This window comes from Crocuta crocuta, unplaced genomic scaffold (genome assembly GCF_008692635.1).
Source record: "Crocuta crocuta isolate KB4526 unplaced genomic scaffold, BGI_CrCroc_1.0 scaffold62, whole genome shotgun sequence".
Taxonomy (NCBI): Eukaryota; Metazoa; Chordata; class Mammalia; order Carnivora; family Hyaenidae; genus Crocuta; species Crocuta crocuta.
Window position 1 is genome coordinate 155,055 of NW_027529173.1, and position 25,870 is coordinate 180,924.

General features: G+C 41.1%; 1 protein-coding gene across 5 annotated transcripts; it reads right to left on the bottom strand.

Annotated features, from left to right (window-relative positions):
* Positions 1 to 13,684: 13,684 nt before the first annotated feature.
* IL6 (interleukin 6) lies at positions 13,685 to 19,147 on the bottom strand. 5 transcript variants are annotated; one of them, XM_077757646.1, is made up of 6 exons: positions 18,983 to 19,147; positions 17,942 to 17,970; positions 17,588 to 17,778; positions 16,375 to 16,488; positions 15,519 to 15,665; positions 13,685 to 14,293 (listed from the first exon to the last, which is right to left on the bottom strand). In XM_077757646.1, exons 2-6 carry the CDS (start codon positions 17,958 to 17,960, stop codon positions 14,102 to 14,104), a joined length of 663 nt encoding a protein of 220 aa, XP_077613772.1. In that variant the 5' UTR covers positions 17,961 to 17,970; positions 18,983 to 19,147; the 3' UTR covers positions 13,685 to 14,101. The 5 variants fall into 5 exon arrangements, with proteins under 5 accessions (XP_077613772.1, XP_077613770.1, XP_077613771.1 ...); XM_077757644.1 differs by having other exon boundaries at positions 17,942 to 18,000; XM_077757645.1 differs by having other exon boundaries at positions 17,942 to 18,008.
* Between the last annotated feature and the right edge of the window lie 6,723 nt (positions 19,148 to 25,870).

Consider the following 25,870-nt stretch of genomic DNA (forward strand, 5'->3'; position numbering starts at 1 on the left):
TAACCGCCCTCCCCCCCCGCCCTTTCTCTCCACACCTTGCTCACTTGTGCCCTTAAAAAAAACTTATTGCTAAAAAGATGCTAACCATCATCTGAGCCTTCAATAATCTTTTTCAAGTCTTTTTGCTGGTGAAGGATCTTGCCTGGATGTTGATGGTTGCTAAGTGATTGGGATGGTGGTTGCTGAAGGCTGGTATGGTTGTGGCAATTTCTTAAAATAATATAACAATGAAGTTTGCTGCCTCAATGGACTCGCTCTCCCAAACTGATTCTTTGTAGCAGATGATGCTGTTTGATAGCATTTTACCCACAGGAGAACTTCTTTCAAAATTGGAGTCAGTCATCTCAAACCCAACTGCTGCTTTACCAATGAATTTTATATCATATTCTAAATCCTTTGTAGTAATTTCAACAATCTTCACAGCATCCTCACTGGGAGTAGTTTCCATCTCAAGAAACCACTTTCTTTGCTCATCCATAAGAAGCAACTTCTCATGTGTTCAAGTTTTATCATGAGATTGCAGCAATTTAGTCATATCTTCAGGCTCCACATCTAGTTCTAGTTCTCTTGCTTGTTTCCACCATATCTGCAGCTACTTCCTCCACTAAAGTCTTGAACCCTCCAAGTCATCCATGAGGGCTGGAGTCAACTTCTTCCAAACTCCTGTTTATGTTGAAATTTTGACCTCTTTCCATGAATCACAAATGCCCTTCTCCTCCTTCAATCAAGTTAGTTAACATATGGTGTAATAATGGTTTCAGGAGTAGAATTTAGTCATTCATCACTTACGTATAACACCCAGTGCTCATCCCAACAAGTGCCCTCCTTAATGCCCATCACCCATTTAGCCAATTTCCCCACCTAACACCCTCCAGCAACCCTCAGTTTGTTCTCTGTATTTAAGAGTCTCTTATGGTTTGCCTCCCTCTCTGTTTTTATGTTATTTTTGCTTCCCTTCCCCTACGTTCATCTGTTTTGTTTCTTAAATTCCACATATGAGTGAAATCATATGATATCTATCTTTCTCTGGCTGATTTCTTTCACTTAGCATAATAAATTCTAGTTCCATCCATGTTGCAAATGACAAGATTTCATTCTTTTTGATCGCTGAATAATATTCCATTGTAGGTACATACCACATTTTCTTAATCCATTCATCAGTTGATGGACATTTGGGCTCTTTCTGTACTTTGGCTATTGTTGATAGTGCTGCTATAAACATTGGGGTGCATGTGCCCCTTTGAATCAGCATTTTTGTATCCGTTGGATAAATTCCTAGTAGTGCAATTGCTGGGTCACAGAGTAGCTCTATTTTTAATTTTTTGAGGAGCCTCCACACTGTTTTCCAGTGTGGCTGTACCAGTTTGCATTCCCACCAGCAGTGCAAAAGGGCTCCCTTTTCTCCACATCCTCCCCAACATCTGTTGTTTCCTGAGTTGTTAATTTCAGTGATTCTGACAGGTGTGAGGTGGTATCTCATTGCAGTTTTGATTTGTGTTTCCCTGATGATTAGTGATGTTGAGCATCTTTTCTTGTGTCTGATATCCATCTGGATGTCTTCTTTCTTTTAATGTTTGTTTATTTTTGAGAGAGAGAGAGAGAGAGAGAGACAGACAGACAGTGGGAGAGGGACAGAGAGACAGATGCAGAATTTGAAGCACATTCCAGGCTCCGGGCTATTAGGACAGAGCCCAATGTGGGGCTTGAACCTATGAGGTGTGAGATGACCTGAGCCAAAGTTGACAGCTTAACCTAAGACTGAGCCACCCAGGCACCCCCATCTGGGTGTCTTCTTTGGAAAAATGTCTGTTCATATCTTTTGCTCATTTCTTTAGATTATTTGTTTTCTGGGGTGTTGAGTTTGAAAAGTTCTTTATAGATTTTGGATACTAACCCTTTATCTGATATGTCATTTGCAAATATCTTCCCTCATTCCATTGGTTGCCTTTTAGTTTTATTGATTGTTACCTTTACTGTGCAGAAACTTTTTATCTTGATGAGGTCCCAATACTTCATTTTTGCTTTTGTTTCCCTTGCCTCTGGAGACATATCTAGTAAGAACTTGCTGTGTCCAAGCTCAAAGAGATTGTTGCCTGTATTTTTCTCTAGGATTTTGATGTGGTTTTTTTTGGTCTTAATTTAAGTCTTTCACCCATTTTGAGTTTATTTTTGTGTATGGTGTAAGAAAGTACTCCAGATTCATTCTTCTGCATGTCAATGTTCAGTTTTCCCAATACCATTTGCTGAAGGGATCGTCTTTTTTTCCATTGGATATTCTTCCCTGCTTTGTTGAAGGTTAGTCGGCCATACATTTGTGGGTCAATTTTTGAGTTCTCTATTCTGTTCCATTGATTTCTGTGTCTGTTTTTGTGCCAGTACTGTACTGTCTTAATGACTACAGCTCTGATTCTTAATGGCATCTAGAGTGGTGCAGCCTTTCCAGGTTTTCAATTTACTCTGCCCAGATCCATCAGAAGAATCACTATTTGTGGCAGCCATAGCCTTGTGAAAGGTATTTCTTAGACAAGAAAGCTTGAAAGTTGAAATTACTTCTTGATCCATGGACCACAGAATGGATGCGACGTTAGTAACCATGAAAACAACATCAATTCTGTCAGAGTTCTTGGGTGACCAGTGCACTGTCAATGAGTACTCATATTTTGAAAAGAATGTCTTTTTCTGAGCACTGTTTTTTAACAGTGGCTTAAAATATTCAGTAAACCATGTTGTAGACAGATGTACTGTCAGCCAGACTTTATTGTATCATTTTTAGAGCATATGCAAAGTATTTAGCATAACTTTTAAGGGCCCTAGGATTTTCAGAATGAGCATTGGCTTCAACTTGAAGTCATCACCTGCATTAGCCACTAACCAGAGGGTCAACCTGTCCTTTGAAGCTTTGAGGTTAGGCATTGACTTCTCCTCTCCAGCTATGAAAGTCCTAAATGGCATCTTCTTCCAATGTAAGGCTGTTTCACCTGCATTGAGAATCTGTTTTTTAGGATAGTCACCTTCATTGATTATCTTAGTTAGAGCTTCTAGATAACTTGCTGCAGCTTCTACATCAGCACTTGCTGCTTCATTTTGCACTTTTATATTATAGAGATAGCTTCTTTCCTAAAAACTCGTGAACCAACCTCTTCTAGCTTCCAACTTTTCTTCTGCAGCTTCATCACCTCGCAGGAGAATTGAAGAGAGTTAGAGCCTTGCTGTAGATTAGGCTTTGGTTTAAGGGAATGTTGTGGCTGATTTGAACTGCTATCTAGACCATTAAAACTTCTTCCATATTGTCAGTGAGGCTGTTTTACTTTCTTATCATTTGTGTGTTCATTGGAGTAGCACTTTTAATTTCCTTCAAGAACTTTTCCTTTGTATTCACAGCTTGGCTGTTTGACACAAGAAGCTTAGTTTTTAGCTTATCTTGGCTTTCTACATGCCTTCCTCACTAAACATAATCACTTTTAGTTTTTTATTTAACATGAGAGACATGCGATATTTCCTTTCACTTAAACAGTTACAAGACCATAATAGGGTTATTAATTGGCCTAATTTCAATATTGTTATATCTTAGGGAATAAGGAAGCCAAAGGAGAGGGAGAGAGACAGGGAGTGACTGGTTGGTGGAGCAGTTAGAACACACACAATATTTATCGATAGGACACAGAGACATGAACAAGAGCTGTTGGAAAAATAGTGCCAACATACTTGCGCAATGCAGGGTTCCCATGAATCTTCAATTAAAAAAAAATGCAATGTCTTTGAAGTGCAATTAAATGAGATATGTTTATAGTTCCTTTTCTTGGTCTATAGCATTTCATAAAGATGTAAAAATTCCTGTAACCACTTTATCTGTGGCAGTGGTTCAACTGCTACCTAATTAAATTTAATCAATGCCTTTAAGCATAAAGTGAATGATGTGTTAGGCCCGTGACAATTATTACTGCTTTTTTCTAAACAGAGTATTTGATTCTTACTATAAAACTCTTAATTTTCATTTTTCTTTGTGGCTCTTTTTTCAAAGGATGGAGATTTCTAAAACCTGAATTGTTGCTACATCAAAACTACCTCTTAGTCTTTATGGCATTTTGTGGTTAATTATTATTACCCTGAATAGAGTTTTATTACCAACTGAAAAGTTTGTGGATATGCTAAAGAAAAGTTTCATTAATTTATTTGTTAAAATGTACTTAGTCTACCAACTCTACTAGAAAAACAAACTGTTATTTGAATATTCTGGTAGTTTGCCAACATTTCTTTATCATTTTATTATTCTGTAGATGCAGGCTCTCAACACAGGTATATAAACCTTGTCTGTTTTTTTTAACTGAACATAAGTTCTATATCAATCTCTCATTTTATAAGTTTAACCTCAGCCAAATTAAGTTTGACTAAATTCTTTAGTCAGTTTAGGCTCTAATTCCCTAATGCCCATATACCTTCCAAGTTGAAAGTCAGTCCCAGGAGCACCGATACTTCCTAGTGGGTAAGACAGGGGTGGGGACAAGCCATCTTCTCTCTGTTCTCTGTTCACAAGGTACTGAATATAAATTGATATTCATTCATCAGATACAGCATTGCTTTGGTCTCTGCACTGTCCTGTCCCAAGGCCTCTCCAAGCTATTCTTACTTGTGACCTTCAGACACACACACATTTAGATGCCCTTCTGATATATATTTACTAACAAGTAACTTTCTTGTTTTTCTATCTTATGACTCCCTATCTTCCACAGTTAAAGGAGATACATGGTATCTCCTCTAGCATAGGAAAAGCTGGATTTTATGTAATCATGCATTTTCTCCAGTCCACTTGGTAATACATACTTTTTGCCATATACTCAAAAGATCAGGCTTTCACAACTAAAAATAAAAAAGATCTACTTTTTCATACATCTCTTCTCTTTGGAAATAGTAGATGCCTTAAAAATCTTAAGTTTGAGTTGGGGAAAGGTCATGGGGCAAAAAGGAATTACCAGAAATGAAAAGAATACCACTTTAATTTATGGGAAAAAATTTTCAATGTTTAGTTTTGAGAGAGAGAGAGAAAGACAGAGTGCAGTGGGGGAAGGGCAGAGAGAGAGAGGGAGACACAGAATCTGAAGCAGGCTCCAGGCTCCGGGCTGTCAGCCCAGAGCCCAACGTGGGGCTCAAACTCAAGAGGTGTGAGATCATGACCTGAGCCAAAGTTGGACGCTTAACCAACTGAGCTACCCAGGCGTCCCTAATATATGAAATATTATCCACAATAATTATATTTGAACTTGTGATATATGATTAATACCTATTGTGCATTATAGATTTTAAATTTTGGTTTGATATTGTTTTTACTTTATGAGTATTATTTCCATATGTCCTTGTGAGGAAATGAAAGACTGACAGCCATTAGAATGGTACTGGCATATGCTTTGCATGATGAAGATGTGACCTTGCAAATTTGATTTTGGGTTAAGAGCGAAGAGTACCTGATAATAGAATACATATTCTGCTTCCAGGAAGAGGGAATAGACATACTTTCCCCTGCTCCTCTCACTAAGTATCACAAAAGCCCTGGATATTATGTATAAAACAAACATAAGAAGACACTGTAGAGAGAAGAGGCTGATTCAACTAGGGACCTTAGGATCTGAGGAATGACCTGATGGTGAATTCTTTGGGTTTTCTTTCTGACTCATATATTTCAGACTCAATACTGAAGAAAGCAGCAACTCAGAAAATGCCAATTAGTGCAGATAAAAAAAAAAGTCATGAGAAAAATTTGATCTTTCAGCCAAAGGTCTAGTGAAGGGACAGTATCATAAGACAGAAAACTTTTAGATAATAGCCACTAGACTCCAGTCAAATACCACAAAAATACCTCTTGTCTTAGTACACCTTTTCTAGTTGATAGCAAGTGAGAAGCCTAGACTCCCACTCTCATGAGGCTGTAATGAGGCACCCCAACCCCAGAAAGAAATGACATATTATCATTGCCTATAGGAAAACAACAAAATTTAAGTGACAAGCAGATTTCTTACCTGAAACCATAAAACAGAGGAAGGGAGTGACACAACATTTTATAAGTACTGAAAAAAAAAAAAAAAAAGAACTGTCAATCCAGAATTCTATATTTAGTGAAAATATCCTTCAGGAATGAAGGGGAAATCGAGACATTCTCAGATGATGCAAAACTAAAAAAAATTCTCACCAGCACACCTACATTAAAAGAATGACTAAACAATAAACAAAACAGAAATCGTAAAAGGAGGAATCTTAGAACATCAGAAAGGAAGATAGAACATGGAAAGAGCAAAAGAAAAAAGAAAAGAAGAAAAAGAATTGGTTGAATACAATAGATTTTCCCTCTATTGCTTTTTTTAATATTCTTTTTATTTTTTTTTTAATTTTTAATGTTTTACTTATTTCTAGGAGAGAGAGAGAGAGAGAGACAGAGTGAGCAGGGGAGGGTCAGAAAGAGAGGGAATCACAGACTCTGAAACAGGCTCCAGGCTCTAAGCTGGCAGTCAGCACAGAGCCTGACGCGGGGCTCGAACCCACGAACCGCGAAATCATGACCTAAGCGAAAGTCGGACGCTTAACCGACTAAGCCACCCAGGCGCCCCTTCCCTCTATTGTTTTTAAAATTACATTTGATTGTTGAAGAAAAAATGATAACTCTCTAATGTGGTTCTCAATGTGTGGAGAGGAAACAATGATAAATGAGAAAAGTAAAGGGGTATAAAGAGAAAATTTCTATCTTTCACTCAAACTAGTAAAATGTTGACACCAGTGGACTCTGATCAATGATATATATATAATGTAATGAATGCATAGAGAAAACACTAAAGGAGCTCTACAAAGAGACTTACAGGTAAATCAAAATGGAATTCTAAAAATGTTCAAGTAACCTACTGGAAGGCAGGAAAAAGAAAACAGAGATCAAACATAAAGTAAAAAAAATGACAGAATTGAGGCTTAACATATTAACAATTACATTAAATAATTAAAAATGTTTAATGTTTATTTTTGAGAGAGAGAGAGAGAGAGACCAAGTACGAGCAGGGGAGGGGCAGAGAGAAAGGGAGACACAGAGTCTGAAGCAGGCTCCAGGCTCTGAGCACAATGTGGGGCTTGAGCTCACAAATGGTGAGATCATGACCTGAGTCAAAGCTGGCCCAGGCACCCCTATAAATGATTTAAACATACCAATTAAAGACAGAGATTCACACTATATATTTAAAAATGTGTCTCAACTATGTGTTGTTTAAGAAACTCACTTCAAATATTTCAAATAATATTAGTAGGTTAAAAGTAAAAGGATAGAAAATATATACTATGCAGATCTTAAACGAAAGAGAGAAGTAAGTATATTAATATCAGCTAAAGTAGACTTAGAAGAAAATTACTAAGGACAGAGACAATTATTACATAATGATAAAAGGATCAAGCCACCAAGAATACTTAGTAATCCCAACTGTGTGTTCATCCTTTTAACAGAACTGCAAAATATATGAAGCAAAAACTAAGAGAAGTAAAAGGAAAAATAGACAAATTCACTATTCTAGTTGGTAACATCAATACTCCTCTCAACAGTCAACAAAACAACTAGAGAAAAAATTATCAAGGGTATAGAAGAGCTCTACCAACAGGTGCTAATTCCCATATAAAACGCTTGACCTAACAGCAATAGAATATATATTCTTTTCAAGAACCCATGGAACATATACCAAGATAGACCATATCCTGGGACATAAAACAAATCTCAACAAATTTTAAAGAATTGAAATCATATAAAGTATGTTCTCTGGCCACAGTGTTATCAAATTAGAAATGGGTATCAGAGAGATGGTTTAAAAATCTCTGAACACTTGGAACCTAAAGAACACGCTTCTTTTTTTTTTTTTTAATTTTTTATTTATTTTTGAGAGAGAGAAAGAGACAGTGTGAACAGGGTCAGAGAGAGAGGGAGACACAGAATCCGAAGACAGGCTCCAGGCTCGGAGCTAGCCGTCAGCACAGAGCCCGAGTGACCCAAGCCGAAGTCGGATGCTTAACCGACTGAGCCACCCAGGCGCCCCTAAAGAACATGCTTCTGAACAATCCATGGGTCAAAGGAGTCTCAAGAGAAATAAAAAAAAAAATAAACATTGAACTGAATGAAAATGGAAATGCAACATATGAAACTTTGTGGGACAAAGCTAAAGCAGTACTGATGGGGAAATTTATAGAATTAAATGCTTAGATTAGAAGGAAGTTCATACATTGTTTGTGTAAATTTTTCCTGAATGATAATACAACAGGGTATGAGAGAGCAAGAACTGAACTTTTGAGATCCTGGAAGACTCTACCTCATAAAGGCAATGCTACCAACTGGCATGTTCCCTGATTAAAGACCTGGATACCAAAGAAAGCTGTGCCACTTAGATATTCTGAATCTGCTCCTGTCCTGCACAGTCACTTTGCTTTATGCATGTTTTTCATCCTTGGTTAATAATTAAGGAGCTATGTTAGAGTATAGGATAAGCTGCTGTAACAAGAATATCCTGAAATATAGTTGCTTAACTAAGATAGCAGTATATTTTCTTATCATCTAACAGTCCAGTAACTGTTGATGATCCAGGTTGGTGAGTCTATTCAGCTCTGTGAGATCATTTAGTAACCAAGGTTCCATTTATCTCTTTGCTGCGCTAACCTAAAAGGCAGGGCTATCTGTTAGAAATGTCTGCAATGACAAGAATGTATTTGCACTGGTCAGTATGATAGCCACTAGCATATGTGAAATTGAAGACCCAAATCTTTGGTTTTACATAATTTTAGTGAGTTTAAAATTAAAATTAATTGCACACTGATGGCTACTGTCTACCACATTGGACATCCAGCTGTGGATACTATTCTTTTCTGCATGAATAAAGCTGATTCACTACAGCATTTGTTTCTAATCCACAGAAAGGTGAAGCACTAGAAATGGAGGGAAAAATATCTTTTTTGGCAAGTAAAAGTAAAATTACAATATCAGTTTTGCTCACATTTCATTGACAAAAACTTAGCCACTCTGTAGGGGTTCCCAGCACCACCCTCGGGTTCAGTGACTTACTAGGTGGGCTCACAGGACTCAGGATATATGAGTCACTGGACTCAAGCTCATGGTTATGATTTATTACAGCAAAAGGAAGAAATGCAAACTTGGCAGAGGGAAAAGACACATGGGGTGAATTCTGGAGAAAATCAGGCACAAACTTTCAAGAGTCCTCTCCTAGGGGAGTCACATAGGATGTGCTTAATTCTTCCAGCAATGAGTTGTGACAACACGTGTCTACAAGGAAGTTCACCAGCAACTCAGCACCCATAGTTTTTATTGGGGCATTCTCTGCTTTGCACATATTAAAATTTCATATCCTCATGAGGAAAGCAGGTGGTTGGCATAAACCATATGGTTTGTAGAGTTTAGGCACTCTTACCATTGGGGAAAGTTTTATATTGATGTAGGGAACTATTTATCAGTCAAATTCCCAGATGCCAGCCAAGCAAGGGTCAAGCTTACAAGCAGCTTTTCTAAAGACAGCAGTCTTTGGTCTGCTGTTCTTTTTCTCAGCACAGTCATTCCTACATGCAAGGTAGAATGGGAAATGTAGCCTCTAGATGGTGAACCACATGTCGAATTCAAACTCTCTTACCATGAAGTGGAGAATAGATTTGAAAGGATAACTGGAAGTCACCTATGGAATTTGCACACTTTGTGACTTTACACAAGTTGCTTAGGCTCCCTGCTCTTTGGCTAATCTATGCATCTCTGAAATAATACATACATTGAACCATGCTTAGCACATGGTAAGTGCTCAATGACACTTGTATTACTATTACCATTATTAATATTAGTCTATTCTTACAGCATGTGGGTTGGTTTATCTCTTCTTCCTTATTCTTAACCCACCAGAAACTTGAAAGTTTTATTAGGAGTGAAATCTGGCCTGCTGTCTCCTATCAGCTTTCTATGTTGCAGATTTTGGTGTCATTTTCACAGTGTAATCTGAGTGTCCTCTAGCCCCTACCTAGCTTTTGGATATAATCCTTTCTTTTAGCATCCAAATATAATAGCCAATATCCCCATTCCAAGCTGACTATAGGAAATTCAGACTTGTCTCAAATCTTCCTGAGTATTCTTGATTTCTTTTTGTTTTAAAAATTTTACTATTAATTTTTTTATGTTCTTGATTTTCTTGGTGGGTTCTTACGTATCCTGATCGTTGCCTGTCACTTCTTGCTTTGAACTCTTACTTTGGGTTTCCCTGTTGTTACTTCTTTGAATCTTCTTGTATTTTCAACCTTCCATTGTCCATTTTCCCCCAAAGGTGGACATGAACCTCCCTGCTTTCTTCAGAGCTGGGCTAGAACAAAGTTACCATATATTTGCTTTATGTTGGTAAACAAAACTCATGGAAGCTTTATGAGTGAGGGAGAAGATAATAGAAAATTCAATACTAGACATTACAATGTCTGAAATTCCTAAGTCACATCTGCCACAAGGTGCTTCTTATTCTCTTCTCTCTTATTTTTATTATTTATTATTTTTTGCCTCTCGCCTTCCTAGTACTGTCTACCCCATTGCTGGAATGTGCTACAGAAAACTGGATCTCTTCTAGACCATTCTGTGCTACTTCTAAATCCCAATCTTCTTACCGCATGCCACCAGAAGAAACTGAAAAATCCCTCAACATTTAAAAAACAGAAGCAAATACACAAAAGAAGCCCCCAAATAAAAAACTCTTTCCAAGAAAGTTGCTCTTTACTTTTATGTTACATTAGTGATTTTATTTAATTCATTCTCTGTGCTCTTTCATAACTTAGACCCTGCTGCTTCAGCTTCATTTCTGTTACTTCCCCCTTTGGACTTCAGCTATTTAGGGCTCCTTCAGTTCCTCCATCATGCTCTCTCCTGCCTCCAAATGTTTGTTCATGCCACAGTTACCACTTAGAACACCTCCTGTGCCTCTCCCACTGACTGAATCCTCTACATTCTTTTAATGTAAGCTTAAATGTCATTTTCTTGTGAGATTCCTTTCCTGAACACTCTACTTGAGGCTCTCCTACTATGTGCTGCCCCTGATAGCTGTGTTAATTTCATAGGGCTCCTATAACAAATTACCACAAACTGGGTGGCTTAAAACAACAGGAATTTATTCTTTCACAGTTCTAGAGGCCACATGTCTGAAATCAAGGTCTGAGCAGGGCCATGCTCTTTGTGAAGGCCTTAGGGGAGGATCCTTGTCTTTTCCTACCTTCTGTTGATTTCGCCAATTCTTGGTTGCCGATTCACCCCTCCAAACCTGCTTCCCTCTTTATGTGGACTTCTCCCCCATGTCTCTTCTCTTCTTGTAAGGCCCACCCTAATGACCTCGTCTTATCTTGATTACATCTGCAAAGATCTTATTTCCAAGTAAGTTCACATTCACAGGTACTGGGAGTTAGGACCTCAGCATATCTTTTTAGGGGACACGATTCAACTTATAACAGTAGCTTACAGCAGTTATTTCTTTGAGTTGTTTTCTCTAGACTGTAAGCTTTTTGAGAACACAGACCTTGTCTGTTTTATTCACTATTATATCCCCAGAGCCTATCAGAGAAGCTGGCGCTTCGCAAATGCTCAGAGAGCATTTGAATAAATGAGTAAGGGAAAACTCTCAAATACAGAATTCTTTGTGTTTTACATTTCTACCTAATCCCTACTTCTTTCCTTTCTCAAAGCCTTGGTGGTCTCTGGGATTCCTGAATCTTGATCAGCAATCATCAAGTCCTACTGAACAGGTCCTAGCTAACTTTTGCTAATGGCTGCCATCACCTTCTCTTTTCTAGCCATTACGGCCATCCTAATTCAGGGTACTGTCATCTCTTCCCTGGACCAATAATTTTCCTCCAACATTCTCTTTCAGCCCCTTTCCAATCCATTCTCCATACAACTCTTATATATCCTACTGCTTAAAATCTGTCAGTGCTTTCTCACCACTTATGGCTTCTGATGCTGTCAGTGATCTGGCCCCAGCATACACCCCCCTGCCCCCGACTCCCAAACTTTTAACCACCCTTCTTGTTCTTTCTGCATTGGATGTGATGTAATTCTCATTGTCTTAACCACAGTGCACTCTTTGTTGATTCAGATTTTTGCACATGCTGTTCCCTTTGTCAGGAGTATACGTCCCACCCATCTTGGCCTGACTAACTCATTACTGCATATCTTTTACATCTCAGTCGAAACCCCTCCCTCAATTAAGACTCCATGACTGCCCTCCCCAGGCTGAGGTTCCCTGCTATTGGTGACCCCCCCGTATAGGTTCTCAGCAGACCTCACATTTCTCTTTTGTAAACCTCATCACATTTACATTCTTAGTTCAATGTCTGTCTTCCATGCCATAGTATAAACCACATGAAGGCTGGGGCTGTGTCTAGCTTGTTCACTGCTGCATCCCCAACATTGCCTGACTTATACATGGTGCTCAACACATTTTTGTTTGAAGAATGGATGCATTCAACTGCCATTTCTCTTTGTTCTTTGATTTAGCTCCCATTTTGGGAAACCCACTGGTTTCTAGAAATCAGAATATGTGTTTCTTTTCTTGCTTGGCTCCTCTCAGTTCTTGGCTCTGTGGACTTCCCCTTACTCAGCAGGAATCCTCCCCTGGAGGAAGAAGTCTATGGTGGCTAGAGTGGTGACAACTTTATTAGAAGGCAGAACTTTCATCTTGCTGGGGCTGAAAAGGGGAAATCTTTACCAAATTCCCAACATAGTGGTAAGGTAAGAGAGAGGGGCTTTGTGCAGATTGCCTCTCCTACCACCACTCTCAAAGGGGGTGAGGAGAGAGGGCATACAAAGAATATTGTTGGTGGGAAAGTAAATGGAGATCGATATATATGTACTGATTATTCATTGCCTCTTCTAGAAGTTCTTAGAATGTTTCTGCCTAACTTATTATTTTTCTTGAAGATGAAGATACCTAAAGACAGTATTTATAGTTTTTTTCACTCACTGACCAACAGTGTCTGTACCCCCAAATTGAGATAGCTTATATTTGACATTTAACAAATGTTTATTCAGGCCTCCTATATTCAGGTCCTGCGCCATTGGCTCAGGATGCGAAGATGAATACAATAGTCTGCTTTCTTGAGGAAAGAAGGCTGGCTGGAAAGAAAACTCAATCAGTTTTAAGATGTCATACAGTGTGGTAGGTGCTATGATAGACAGGCATGTGCGATGTTTAAGGAACCCAAAGGAGGGAAGCAGAGCTTCTAGTTATTATTTAGAAGTGCACATTGCTCTCTATCTTATACAATGGTTATGCCCTTTCAAAGACTTTTGATTGCATTTTTAAATGTATTTCCTGTATTAACATGTCTTGGAATTTTCTATATCTTTCAAAATGTTCCCTAGGAAGTTAACATTAGGGGACCTGGAGACAATTAGACCTGGACTTAAAATCTGAACCTGTGCCTTATCTTCCAGCTGGGTGACTTAGAGAAATCGCTTACTCTCCCACATCCATAAAAGAGTGTACAAGTGCCAAGATTAAATATCACAGATGCAACACATTTAGCACATGCCTGACATGCAGTACGTTCTCCATTATATCTTTCTCCAGGTGATTGTAGCTTTTTGGGTAGTGGTGGTGCTGGTGACAGAAACCTGTTTCTATTCAACTTCACTGGATACACAGAGGCTCAGTTGTGGATTTTTTTTAAAAAGGAGTTTATTAGCATAAAAACAGTTTAAACATTATATAAATATGATATAAATATTCCTTTTGTTAAAAATATGTATAAGTTAGCCATGTATTTGAGGTAAACCTACACATTCCAAGAAATGATCTGGCTCTGAAACGTCAAGGATATTCCAGCTGCATAGCCATTTTACGTTATCTTTTTCAAAATGAATACATAAAATATTTCAAGTGGCACTTCATAAAAATATAAATATCTATTCCTTATATAAATTAACTCAATATCACATATTTAAATATCAATAAATTAAAAATAATTAAAATAGTGTCTTAACCTTCATACTTTTCGTTCTTCACAGAGAACAACATCAGTTACATGCCCAGTGGACAGGTTTCTGACCAGAGAAAGGAATGCCCATGAACTACAGCAATCTTAGATGCCCAGGTGACATTATCCGAACAGCCCTGAGGCTGAATTGAAGGAAGTCCTCCAGGCTTCGCAGGGTGAGGTGAATTGTTGTGTGCCTCAGCCACTCATCCTGTGACTGCAGCTTAGCCTGCAGGCTGACTTCTGCAGTTGGGCCAGGAGTGGTTACCTCATCCTGATTTTTTACCTGAAGGAAAAAGAAAACAAAAAGAACTATTTAAGTATTGAACAAATCCTTTGCAGTGGCAGAATGCCCTGGGCTTTGGGAAGATGTTCAAATTTGGAGTGAAGGAGACTGATCGGGGCTGCCTGCCCTGACTAGCTCAGGTAGGGGGAGGTGCCTCTCCCCTGAGCCCACCTGAGCCCATCCTGCATGCAGCCCTTTTATGGTGACTGAATTCTATTCCCCAACTTTGCTACTCTATGTCTGTTATACCATGAGCATCTCGAGGGCGGCCATGGTGACTTGTCTTCCCTTATGTTAAACGGTGCCTGGTGCAAAGCCCCATACATCCTCTGTCTGTTGAGGGGCCACTGATCTGTGGTGTAAGGAGGACTGGGAAGCACCTTTCCATAGACCCACTGACATGAGGCTAAGTAGTTGTGGGAGAGTTTGCACCTCTAGCTGTGGTTCTCGAGCACGACAGCATGGGCATCCCCTGGCATTTGTTAGAGATGTGTCTCAGCTCTTCCCCCTGCCAAGATCTGTTGGATCAGACGTTGCTCTATGACAAGATTCCTGGGGATTTGGTGTGTGTTTTAAAGGGGGAGGAGCACTGGTTTAAGGCAAACAACTAGAAAAGGCAGTGACAATATCAACACCCATGTGCTTGCTTCTCTGTCTAGTACCCTTCTTAGCGCACTTTGTTTGGCTCACACGCTGTGCCATCAAGCCTCCATTAGGTGAAATTTGAATGGGTAGCTGGTAGTGACTAGGGCCTTTGGTACCTGCCCTTCTAGCCTTTAAACATGCTTCTGCATTAACTCTTTTGGCAAAAAGTAGTAGGAAAGAGTTGAAACTACCACAATGACAAGAATATCAGTTGGCAGTAATTAAAATATTAAAATAATTTTTGTGCCCTCTGTTCTTTTTTATTATAGACCACTGAGCAGGATTGGATGTGCTTCATTCTGCCTCTACAGATTTTTTTCCTTATATCTTAAGCCATGATAGTAGAAGTTGATGTTAAAATCTACCTCATTTAATAGTTGTAAGTATAGTTATTGATGTCTTTTGCGGAAGAGAGCCGAAAGAAAAAAAAAAGGTTTCAACTATCAGAAAATATTTCTTGGATCCTTTCCTTTACATGTGGCCATCTGTTTTGAATTGGCATTGCATTCCCAAGTTGTCTAGGCTCCTTTCTTTGAGCCCATTTGCCTCACACCAAGAGAGGGGATGAGGAAATGCTCACCTTACGCCTCAGCATCTGGAGCAGGACATTAGTACTGGTGTGCACAGACTTGGCATTTTCCTTATCACCCTCATACTTGTCCTGGAGGAATTTCAGGTATATCTGAAACTCCTGAAGACCAGTAGTGATTCTTGTCAGGCAGGTCTCCTAAGAGAAAAGATGGGAAAATCAGTTATTGCTAGGAAGGTATAATCAATTAAAAAAATTAAAATTACTATAATTCAGCTACTTCTCCCTCTGTCCCCTTCAGGGAGCTTCAAATACCCCTTAGCATCATATTTTGAGACATCAGACAGCATCAGCTGCCCCATTTTAAATACCTGGACAGAGACACTACGTAATCAGTTTTACCCACAAAGCCTGATAGATGATGGAACATGGCATGGAGGTCCTTCTAAGATTCTCCCCTTAATACTCTTCCTTCTGGCTGCACTCCTTTCCTTGTCAATATTGGGCTGAACCTTTTATGGAATAATCAGAAGGCAGTGCAGGATATCCCACTGTCTGGAAGGAAGAGGGTGTAGAGAATGACCTCCACAGGGAGGGCAGACTGTGATCCTGCTAAGGGCAACCAACTGGGAGAAGGGCCACTTTGCGCAGGATAATTAGCTAAACCTGCTGGAGTTTGTAACGTTTGATGGCTGTGAAATTCCCAATAAAGAAGGGCTATCTCTACATTGCACTCAAAAGTAAGCTGCCTTCAGAAAGATTCTAATTGGCCTCCTTGTGAAATTTAAGCGATGTTCTTTACTCCCTTCTTTGTTGTCTGCCTGGTCTATATGCATACAGACACTGCATATCAGAGGGAGACCTTTTGACTAAGGAATAGTTAATAGTGAGTGTGATGTGTTCTTACCTGATTGAACCCAGATTGGAAGCATCCATCTTTTTCTGCCAGTTTCGGAAGATTTAGGTTGTTTTCTGCCAGTGCCTCCTTGCTGTCCTCACATTTGTTGTACTTGTCACACATCTGGGGAGGAATACCAGAACTGTTGTCATAGAAGTGCCCCAAAAACAAACACCACTAGAGGGCCGATTCATGTTTTACCAAGGCAGGAAGTTCTCGAAGAGAAGAGGTCACACCACATCAGCATCCAGGCAAGCCAGGTCTTGTGAAGATGGGCATGCTTGGGTTCAATTCTGCGTTCACCTATGACTTCGCACTTGTTACTTATCCTGATTCTTGGTGTCCCTGTCTCTCCAAATTGGGGATAATGAAACTCCTCCCTTGTAAATTTTTTTTTTTTTTTTGTGAAGATGAGGCATACTATTTACATAAAGTGTGTGGCACGTAGTAGGTAGTCAATAAATGACAGCAATCTTGATGATAATTAGGTGAATATAATTTGAACCCCAATTTTCCAACTAGAAGGACCTTTGAGATCATCTAGTCCAATTCCATAATTTTATAAATGGGACCCCAGGGATAGCAGGGAATTTGCCAAAGATCGCAAAGCTAGTTCAGCAGAACCAGAACTCGATTTGGTTCAGAGCTCCCAATACCCCCTCCTGTGTTCTTTCCTTTCTACCAGACAGAGAAAAACTACCTTACCTTTAAAGCTTTGTAGCTACTTTAACCTACTTATGATTTTGCCACTTTGGTGGATGATTGAGTATACATCTTATATGCTGGACTCTGGGGAGTCCGTAACCACTGAGCTTCCATAACCTAGAAGTCCTGTGATTGTCCTGAGACAATTTCAGGTGGCACTTTGCTAATCCTTCCGAAGTCCAAGAGACATAAAGAAAATTGATAGACATTACTTTTTGGTTAGGGAAAAAGAAGTCCTGAGAGGCAGTGACACCCAGCTAGTGCCAAGTATGGAGCTGGGAATGGGCCAGAGGACATGGATTTCAATCCTGGTGTGTATTTTCTAGGAGGGAAAGAAACTCCCTGAGACCAGTAGCAGAAGAGAAATGCAGAAGACAGTCTGACCCTTTGGCCTAAAATCTAAACTGCTCCAGAACCCAGCAAAGACCTCCCAGTGCAGAAGCCCTTGTCCACATCCAGGGGCCAGGAGGTGAATGCCCACACAGGCCCTTTATCACCCTCAGTTGAGCCTACCCACCTCCTTTTTCAGTGCAGAGATTTTGTCGAGGATATACTTAATGAGTTCTTCCATTTTGTCTGCAGAGGTGAGTGGTGGTCTATTTGAGGTGGCATCACCTTTGGAATCTCCTCCCAGGGGTCCCGGGGTAGGAAAAGCGGTAGCCATCACCAGGAGCAGCCCCAGGGAGAAGGCGAGTGAACTGAAGGCGCCTGTTCCGGAGGCAAAGGAGAACAGCCAGTGAGCAGACGGCACAGCTGGGGGAGCTGTGCTTCTGACTGTTGGCTGCCTGCCAGCCCTCCCAGCGGACACACACCCCTCCCTTAGCCGCTAGGCTGCCAGGCAGTTCCAGGGCTAGGGATTTCCTTCACTTACTTGTGGAGAGGAAGGTCATGGCTGGGATCCTGGAGGGCAGATGAAGCTCTCTTTCGTTCCTGGTGGGCTCGAGGGCAGAATGAGCCTCAGACATCCCCAGTCTTATATTTATTGGGGGTTGAGACTCTAATATTGAGACTCATGGGAAAATCCCACATTTGATAAATCTCTGTTGGAGGGTGGGGGTGGGGCCAGGGCGGGTGTGGCTGATTGGAAACATTATTAAGAATGNATCACAACTGGGGGGTGGAGGGGAAAGTGCCGCTTAGCTCATACCAAGCTAGCCTAAGAAGAAGGATCACTCTTCCTTTACTTTCTTTTCTGTTTTTTTTTTTTAAATTTTATTTATTTATTAATTTTTTTTAGTGACTCAGCATTTTGGCAGGTCTTAAGAAGGAAAGTAAAGTTGAAGTCATGCACAAAGTTTTACAGGAGGGGGGGCAAGAAGCTAAGGCTGACTATGATTACTAGATTAACAGGCTAGGATTTAGTATTTCAGTTAATTCATAGTCATGAAAACCTAAGACGTTTTGACCTGAGCTTCCTCAGACCACACCACAGCCCACTAGTCTGGGGTTACAAGTAAGATGCTACTAAGAGCGAGCCATCTGCAGGACTTTCCTCCGTTTGCTGGCTTTCTCCCTGACCATCTGTTGCAAAACTGTTTGACTGCCCCCAAATCTCGTGCACTTGTCTCTAGGAGTTTCCAGGTGCCGTGTGAGGTGTACACTTAAATGACTCCTCTGTGCCGCAATGAGGCATCTGCCAGTTTCTTTCTCACCTCTTCCAGCCCACTTCAGCCAGCCCAGCCTCAGCCCTGCTTTCTCCCTAGTTGCCCCTTGGGACCCTCCCTGTGAAGACTGATCTCTCTGCCAAGGGGTTTATCTTGTGCTGCTAGTGCTGTCCCTACTGCTGGTCAGAGGGTGATCCTGCTTCTCAGAGGGAGCCCTGAGGAGGCCAAGTGGGTATTCTCTCTGCTGGAGCCCTCAAGTTAGCAACGCCCACTTGGTTCATGGCAGAAGTGGCGAGAATACTACTCACCTCTTTGTTAGGATGTCAAAGAAGGACCCTGTGACATTTTCTAGAGCTTGTGTTCATCGCTCCTTTAGGACTGGTTTTGAGTCCAGAGGTGGCTGAGAAGAAATCTCCTAACACAGACACAGGCTCTGAGGCTCTGAATCATGCTTTCTCTCCAATGCCCCAGGCTACCTTATCAGGTTGAGCTTATATAGCTTATACAGGTTCTCTCAGGCCTTATAATGACGTTTCTTGCAGGAGGGTCCTTGGTCTCATGCAAATGAGCTCTAGGTCAGGCTGTTTTACCAGTCTCCCAGACACCCAGGCAGCTCAGAAGATTGGCTCTAGGCTGAAACTAGGACCTTTGAAAAGCTCCAAAAAAAAAAAAAAGATAGAAGAAAAAGATTTACAAAATACAGTGTTATCACAATCAGCTTCTTTGCAAAGATCTCATCAGGATTGCTAAAACAAGGACCTCTGCTAGAATATTTAAAATACAATAGGTTTACTCAAGTTTTGTTTTGTGAACAACACTTTAGGACCCGCCTATTGGGGAAAGTGAGATCATTCATTCTTTCACTGACTTTCTAAATGGAGGTCCTGTGGCCAGTTGTCTGAAAATGAAAATGGGAGAGGATGGTTGGTTGAATGTTTTCGCTTTTACTGTTCTTGGGTCTTGAGCAACTCAGACACCCCCCAGCTGAGCCCTCTCTCCTGCACTAAATGAAGCCACTTCTCCTGCCCGCCCTCAGCACCCCCACTGTGATGAGTGCAATAGGCCTCTCTAGCATGGGATTGCTTTTTCTCATATATCTATCTTTTAGAAAATATGACTCAGTAAATTTCAAATACTTAGTGACTCAACAACAACACATGGATATTTCTTTTCAGTTAAAAGTTTTAATTTTTAAAAAATATTTACTTAATTTTGAGAGACAGAGCATGAGCAGGGGAGGGCAGAGAGAGAGAGGGAGACACAGAATCAGAAGCAGGCCTCAGGCTCCGAGCTGTCAGGACCCAGAGGCTGATGTGGCGCTCAAACCTGTGAATTGCGAGATCATGACCTGAGCAGAAGTCGGCTGGCCAACCGACTGAGCTGCCCAGGTGCCCCCAATTAAAAGTTTTTAAAGTAGGAAATACACATACATCTAAAATGTTCAGACAGGACATCAGGGTATATAGGGAAAGTAAGTCTCCTTCCTTTCCAGCTCCTCTCCTTAGAGGTAGCCCCTGACCCACAGTATTTTCACTTAAATCCTCTGTTACCGTAATCTGGGTGAGGTTTTCTTGGCGACCTAGGGACTCACCTCTGTATTTCCACAATTGGTTTACATTCTGTATGCACATACATACACATTTGTATGCAAATAGACACACACTTTAATTTCCCATTGTGTGGGTGCCACCTAGACAATTCTCTATGCCATAGAGCACAGGCTTTTGAGTTGTACAACGTGGGTTTAAAGCCCAGCACTGCCACTTGTGGTATGACCTTGGCTAAGTTACCCCAAGGATCTGTCCCCTTGTTTGCCCATCTAATAAAGCTGGGATAATAGCAGTTCTTCCCATACTGCTGTTGTGAAGACTGAAGGAGATGAAGTGTGAAAAATCCCTGGCCCATAGGAAGGAAGCTGAAAACATGTGCTCTTTGTAACATTCCGTGGCTTGGAGTCTCTGCATTGGGGAGCTCCTTCAGCTCAGCTTGTTAGCCCACGTGCTGTCCTGCCTGTGAGGGAGGCTATGAATGAGCCACACCACTGTGCCAGTGATCAGCTGGTCTCCCAGTCATTATTCCTTGGAAGAAATGAGATTCTGTGTTTTGTTGAAAATGCCTTATGGCAAAAGTGAAAAATGCAGGGAAGAAAGTGGTTTCATCTCTTTTTTGAGAAGATTAGTATTCCTAAATCTGACCTCTCAATTTAAATATTGAACCCAGCTTGTGTTTTTCTCCTACACCATTTCCAAGGCTTGCTGCCAAGTGTTTTTATGACAGAAGCTCTCAGCCTTCCCTGTCAATGGCCATCATCTTTATTTAAAGTCTGGGAAATGGGAAGACCCAGCTAGGGTAAGGAGATCAGATTTTGTGCTTTTGGCAGCTAGGAAAGAGCAAGTTGTGTGGTGGTGGGAATGCATGTGTATGGGGAGGTTGGAAGATGCTGCCTGCCACCTTGCATGGTCTTAGCCTCTAGGATCTATACTAGTGTCAATGCCTTGGGATGGCATTTGCTTGTTGGAGAAATGGGCTCTTTTTTGCTCCAAAGCATTGATACAACATCTGTAAGTCCACCATGATAGCTTCCTTTCTGTGGATCTCAATGGATCTTCCACTTGGAGAGCTAATGCATCATATTTTAATATGTACAAATGACCAGGAAAGGCCATGATGTCAGCATTTATTAACTAATAACCTCAGTGGCTGGATTGCACCACAGCTGATTTAAAGTGCCTGCCAGCTGAGACCAAGAGAGAAAGGACAAATGGGAACTTACAGGCAAGAAGAAGAGAAACCAAGTAGCTCTGCATCCTTTACCACCTTATCCAGGCAAGCTAGTCCCATCTGTGCCCCTCAGAATTACTACCCATGACTGCTTTCCTACATGTTGTTGGGGTCCAATTCAGAAAGTTCATCAATGCATTCAAGGTGAAGGAGAAAAAGTAACTTCCTTTTGGTCTTAGTCTCTCAGGAGAAGAGCTGTTCTCCACATCTCACAAGTTAAAATGTGGTATTGTGCTCTCTTCTTTATTCCAGGTATTGGTGGTGAGTGAGTCTGTGATTTAGTGGGAGGGAGCATCCCAAGAAAAAGAGAAAAGTCACTGAGTACTAGGGAACTTGCAGTTGCTGTCAGAATGTAGTTTCACTTGTCACTAAGTCATAAAAAGTTTGCAAACTGAAACAATGAGTTATTTAACAGCTCCTTCTGGGATTGAGTCCGGCAGAGCAGACTCCAGGCCTGAAAGGCTCTGGGAAATGTGTGCTTTGGGAAAAGTGGTCATATTATGTGGAGAGAGAATATTAGGGACATGTGGTATGTCTCCTTGGAAAGGGCTGGCTGATCTTGGAGGACAGCCAGCCCTAGAGACCAGAGCTCTGGACAGTTCCCAGCCTGGCCCAGTCTTAGTCCTAGCCTTTGCTAGCTTAACTCTGATGGCCAGTTGTAGCTCCTGATGCCTTTCTAGTCTGGCCTTAGCTTTTCTGAGGGCAAAGGTGAGCTGGGGTTGTGCCTAGTTTTCCCGAACCCAAGAAAAAGGCACATTGGCCTGCTGGGTTCTTGCTTCCTAATTGCACACGATGGTCAATGAGGAGGTCCTCATTGTTTTGCCTTGTTTCCTTCTCCTCCTAAGTGGAAAATCCCAGGCATTTTAGGAGGGAAGTGGTCTCTCTTGGGACAGCAATATAGACTCCCCTTGCCTTGGGGACCACCCCCCTCATCACATCCCTTTTCCTCTGGTCTCTAAACCTGGAGGAGAGTGTTTGGATCTCCAGTTGTTAATAAGCCAGCTGCTCTGAAGCTGGTTTGGTGATGAGAACTTGCTTTGCTGATCCTGAAGGCCCCCCACTGGCCTTGCGCCCCAGGGCTGGGGAGGTCACTCAGGCTTAGTTTCAGTGTTCCATCTCTTCTCCATCTGTGGGGTAGGTCTTCTGTGTTGGTGGCTGCTGGTTCTGCTTTATAATTAGGAAACTTCAACATGTCAGAAAGGAGCACAGAGTTAATTTATTCTCACGAGTCATTTGAGCCATCTTTGGTTTCTGTAAAGGTCTCAGTTCTCTTGAGTTTAGTGTCATACACAGAAACTCAGCATGCAAAAGCATTGGTTGGTTTCTTCTACTCTTTCCCTCAAAATTAAGGTACTAAGAACCCATTTGAACGCATGCAATGGTAAGACCAGGGGATTCTGCTGGTCTGGCTATGACATTTTTCACCTCCTTTCCCTGTCCTTCAGGCTACTTATTACTAAAAAGAAAGTATCTCTGTATTTCCAAAGTAAGCCTCATGTATGTTCTACTTAGCAAACTGAATCGATGAAGGTAGGGAAGGTCTCTCTAGTTCTCATGGTGGAATAATTTCCATGAATATACCTTGGGCATATTGAGCACCCTGTAGTTCTGAGATATTGAAGTTTATTATTCCTAAAGAAGGGTTCCTGGATTAATTAAACCTATCACAGAAGAATTCAGATCCAGGTAAGCAGGTCAATGAATCACAGGTGATTTCTATTGAGTTATTGAGTTCTATATAACTGTGTATGGGTGTGGTTGTACACAGGGCAGGGCAGAAGTGTTGACCTGAAGACCATGGCCGTGGCGCCAGGGAATGTTTCCCTCACTGTGTAGGGCTGGCCTTAGATGCCTGGGTTCCCGGGAAGCTGGGCTGCTGGTCCACTGTCACTTTGGTCTGCCAGACCTGTAGCTCCTCCTGTGGGTCTGCACAGTGTTCTGGGTCTGAGCAGCAGTTTTGTGTTCCCTGAGGACTCTGTGGGATGATGGCTCTATGTCTCCCATCCTGGAGGTCATGTTTCTTTTGTGCTACTTTACTATAGGTGAAAGGTATTGTCAGGAGGGAAGGCATGGCACTAGTCAGTTTGGCAAGTGATCAAAATGCATGGAAATCATTTCCTCCACTCTGGCATTTGAAATTGTCTTCTTGGGAGCTGGTGAGCTTTTAAAAGAAGAGACTGCACTCCCATAGGTTTGTTTGGGCCTTGGTACTTAAGCAATTGCTACTAACTGCCTCAGCTTTTCTTGTCCTTCAGGACAATTGACAAAGAGGCTATAATATATACTCCTTTCTCTGTGGTAAGTTTGTTGACTGAGGCCTCAGTAAAGCTATTGAAGGCAGCAGGTATATAATACAGATTGGAGCAGGTCAGGTGTGAGAAGAAATTTGGGTTCTGGGCTTTTTCCATCTGATAATGTGTGGCCACTCTTTTGACCAAGTTTGTCAAGACCACTTTGGCCTTCTTGACTTGTCGTAGATTGCAGAATTTAGGAGGTTGGGGCTTTTTGCTGCCAGGAAAAACTTTTGTCTGAGTATATGATTTTCATAAATTAGACTTGTCTTTTCATTGCATTGCTGAATCTTTGGTTTCTTGTATTTCTTCAGTGTCACTGCTGGAAGATATGAGCATTGGGATGGTGAATAATGGGAGGATTTGGGGCAAAGTGCTCTCCCATTTCAGGGATCCAATAGAGGTACTCTCTTTAAATTTCCTCCTAGCTCCAGTGTTCAGTGATTCTGTGAGTCTTCATTTAGTCACACGTAATAATCCAGATCCATACTCTTCATGGAACTATAGAAGCAGGATATTCTACACTGGGAAATAGTTCTTGGAAATCCAAAAGTCTAATGCTGTCTTCCAGTTCACACCCAAGTATGGCTGCTTGGGATGCCACCCATTTTGACATGCCTAGGATCATGGAGACCATGGGCAGAATAAACTTATTTGGAAGATGTCAAAGCCCAGACTTTCAATGCAAGGAGGCAGCAGATTTATTCATTATCATAGAAGTAGAAATAGATCAATATTCAAAATTTTAATTATTTTTAACTTAAAAAAGAATTACACATGTAACATATATTTAATGTTGAAAACCGAGAAAATAGAGAAAGGCAAAAAGGAAAAAAATTGCAAAATAATCTTCTCACTGAGTGGTAGTCACTGTTATCGTTAAGTTGTAATAATCCTTGTTAGCTTTCTGTGTAGCTATACATGTATACATGTATAAACATATACCAAAAAATACCATGCATAGTGTGTTATCTTCTTTTCCTTTCAGTACTACTTTCTGAGTAATTCTCCTAGTAGAGGTGATGTAAATAACGGCTGTTGAGCAACCATCTCAGACTAAGACCAGGATGGAGCTCAGGCAAAGGTGTGTTGGCGCTGGCCAGTTCAGCTCAAGGAGAGCCGACTGTGCTCATTTCTTCCTAACTCTGCATTCACAATTTCCTTTGGTAGCTTCATATTAGACAGGGTGGGAGTGTTTACACTATGCAAATTGACAAATGCTACAAACCCACCCCCTCCCCCAAAAAACTAGTTGGTAAATATCTTCTGGCCCACCAGTGGGCCCAAGAGAATACAGGGTTATTTTGGAGGCAAATAGCAATGCAATCTAGAGATTGGTTATTATATGTGTACTGTTTAGGGACTGTAGGAAAAGTTATGTATCAAAGACATTGTCTGATCTTACACTTCAAAGGAAAATAGCCATAAAGTTTTTTATTAAGGAAAGAAACTGTTTTGGCATGCTGCTGCTATGTCCCAAAATGAAGGCTGCAGCATCTATAAACGGGTAGGCACAGGCTACCAGCTGAGTTTGGGGGAGTCAGGATGTGCGTAGGACAGAACTTCTGTTCTACAGAATTAGATGCCTTTGAGTTTCCCTTGCCAGATACCAGCTCATGCTTTAGTAGATCAGGGCAGAGGCTAGGCCCAGGCCTTGAGCCATGGCCAAGTTAGGGACAGGAGATTTGTCACAGTGAGAGAATTGGACACAGCAAAGTGGCAATACACAGGCTTAGTGATTTCTGCTTTGTCACTGTTCCATCCCAACCTGGCTGATGAATAAGGAATCCGGCTTTGGGGCCCTTAGTGGACAGGATGAGGAGAGCCCTGAAGCATTCTTAGGGTCCCCAAAGGATTGCTTCTTGGGTCATAAGGTTAGCTCTTAACTGTACCCAAATCACAAGGAATCACTTATCCTGCTGTTATTCTTGGCATTGTGTCTTATTGTACTGCATTCTCCTCTTAATTCATCTCTGTTATAGTCCTGTTGCATATTTCTAGGATGTTGCACTAGGAAAACAAAGAGTTTTAAATCCAACCCCTGCCTCCTTCTGAGGGCACCCGCATGATGACAGGAACCTGGTTGATACTTGACTACGTCAGAGTCCAACTTCAGAATATTGA

What these genes read in the sequence shown, in the direction of transcription:
- IL6 (XM_077757643.1), bottom strand. Translation starts at nt 18,035, where the DNA reads ATGTCTGAGGCTCATTCTGCCCTCGAGCCCACCAGGAACGAAAGAGAG. An exon ending in TCTCTGCACTGAAAAAGGAG is followed by an intron (nt 16,489 to 17,587) that starts GTGGGTAGGCTC and finishes ATTCCTCCCCAG; the next exon opens with ATGTGTGACAAGTACAACAA. An exon ending in TCCAGATGCTGAGGCGTAAG is followed by an intron (nt 14,294 to 15,518) that starts GTGAGCATTTCC and finishes TTTTTCCTTCAG; the next exon opens with GTAAAAAATCAGGATGAGGT.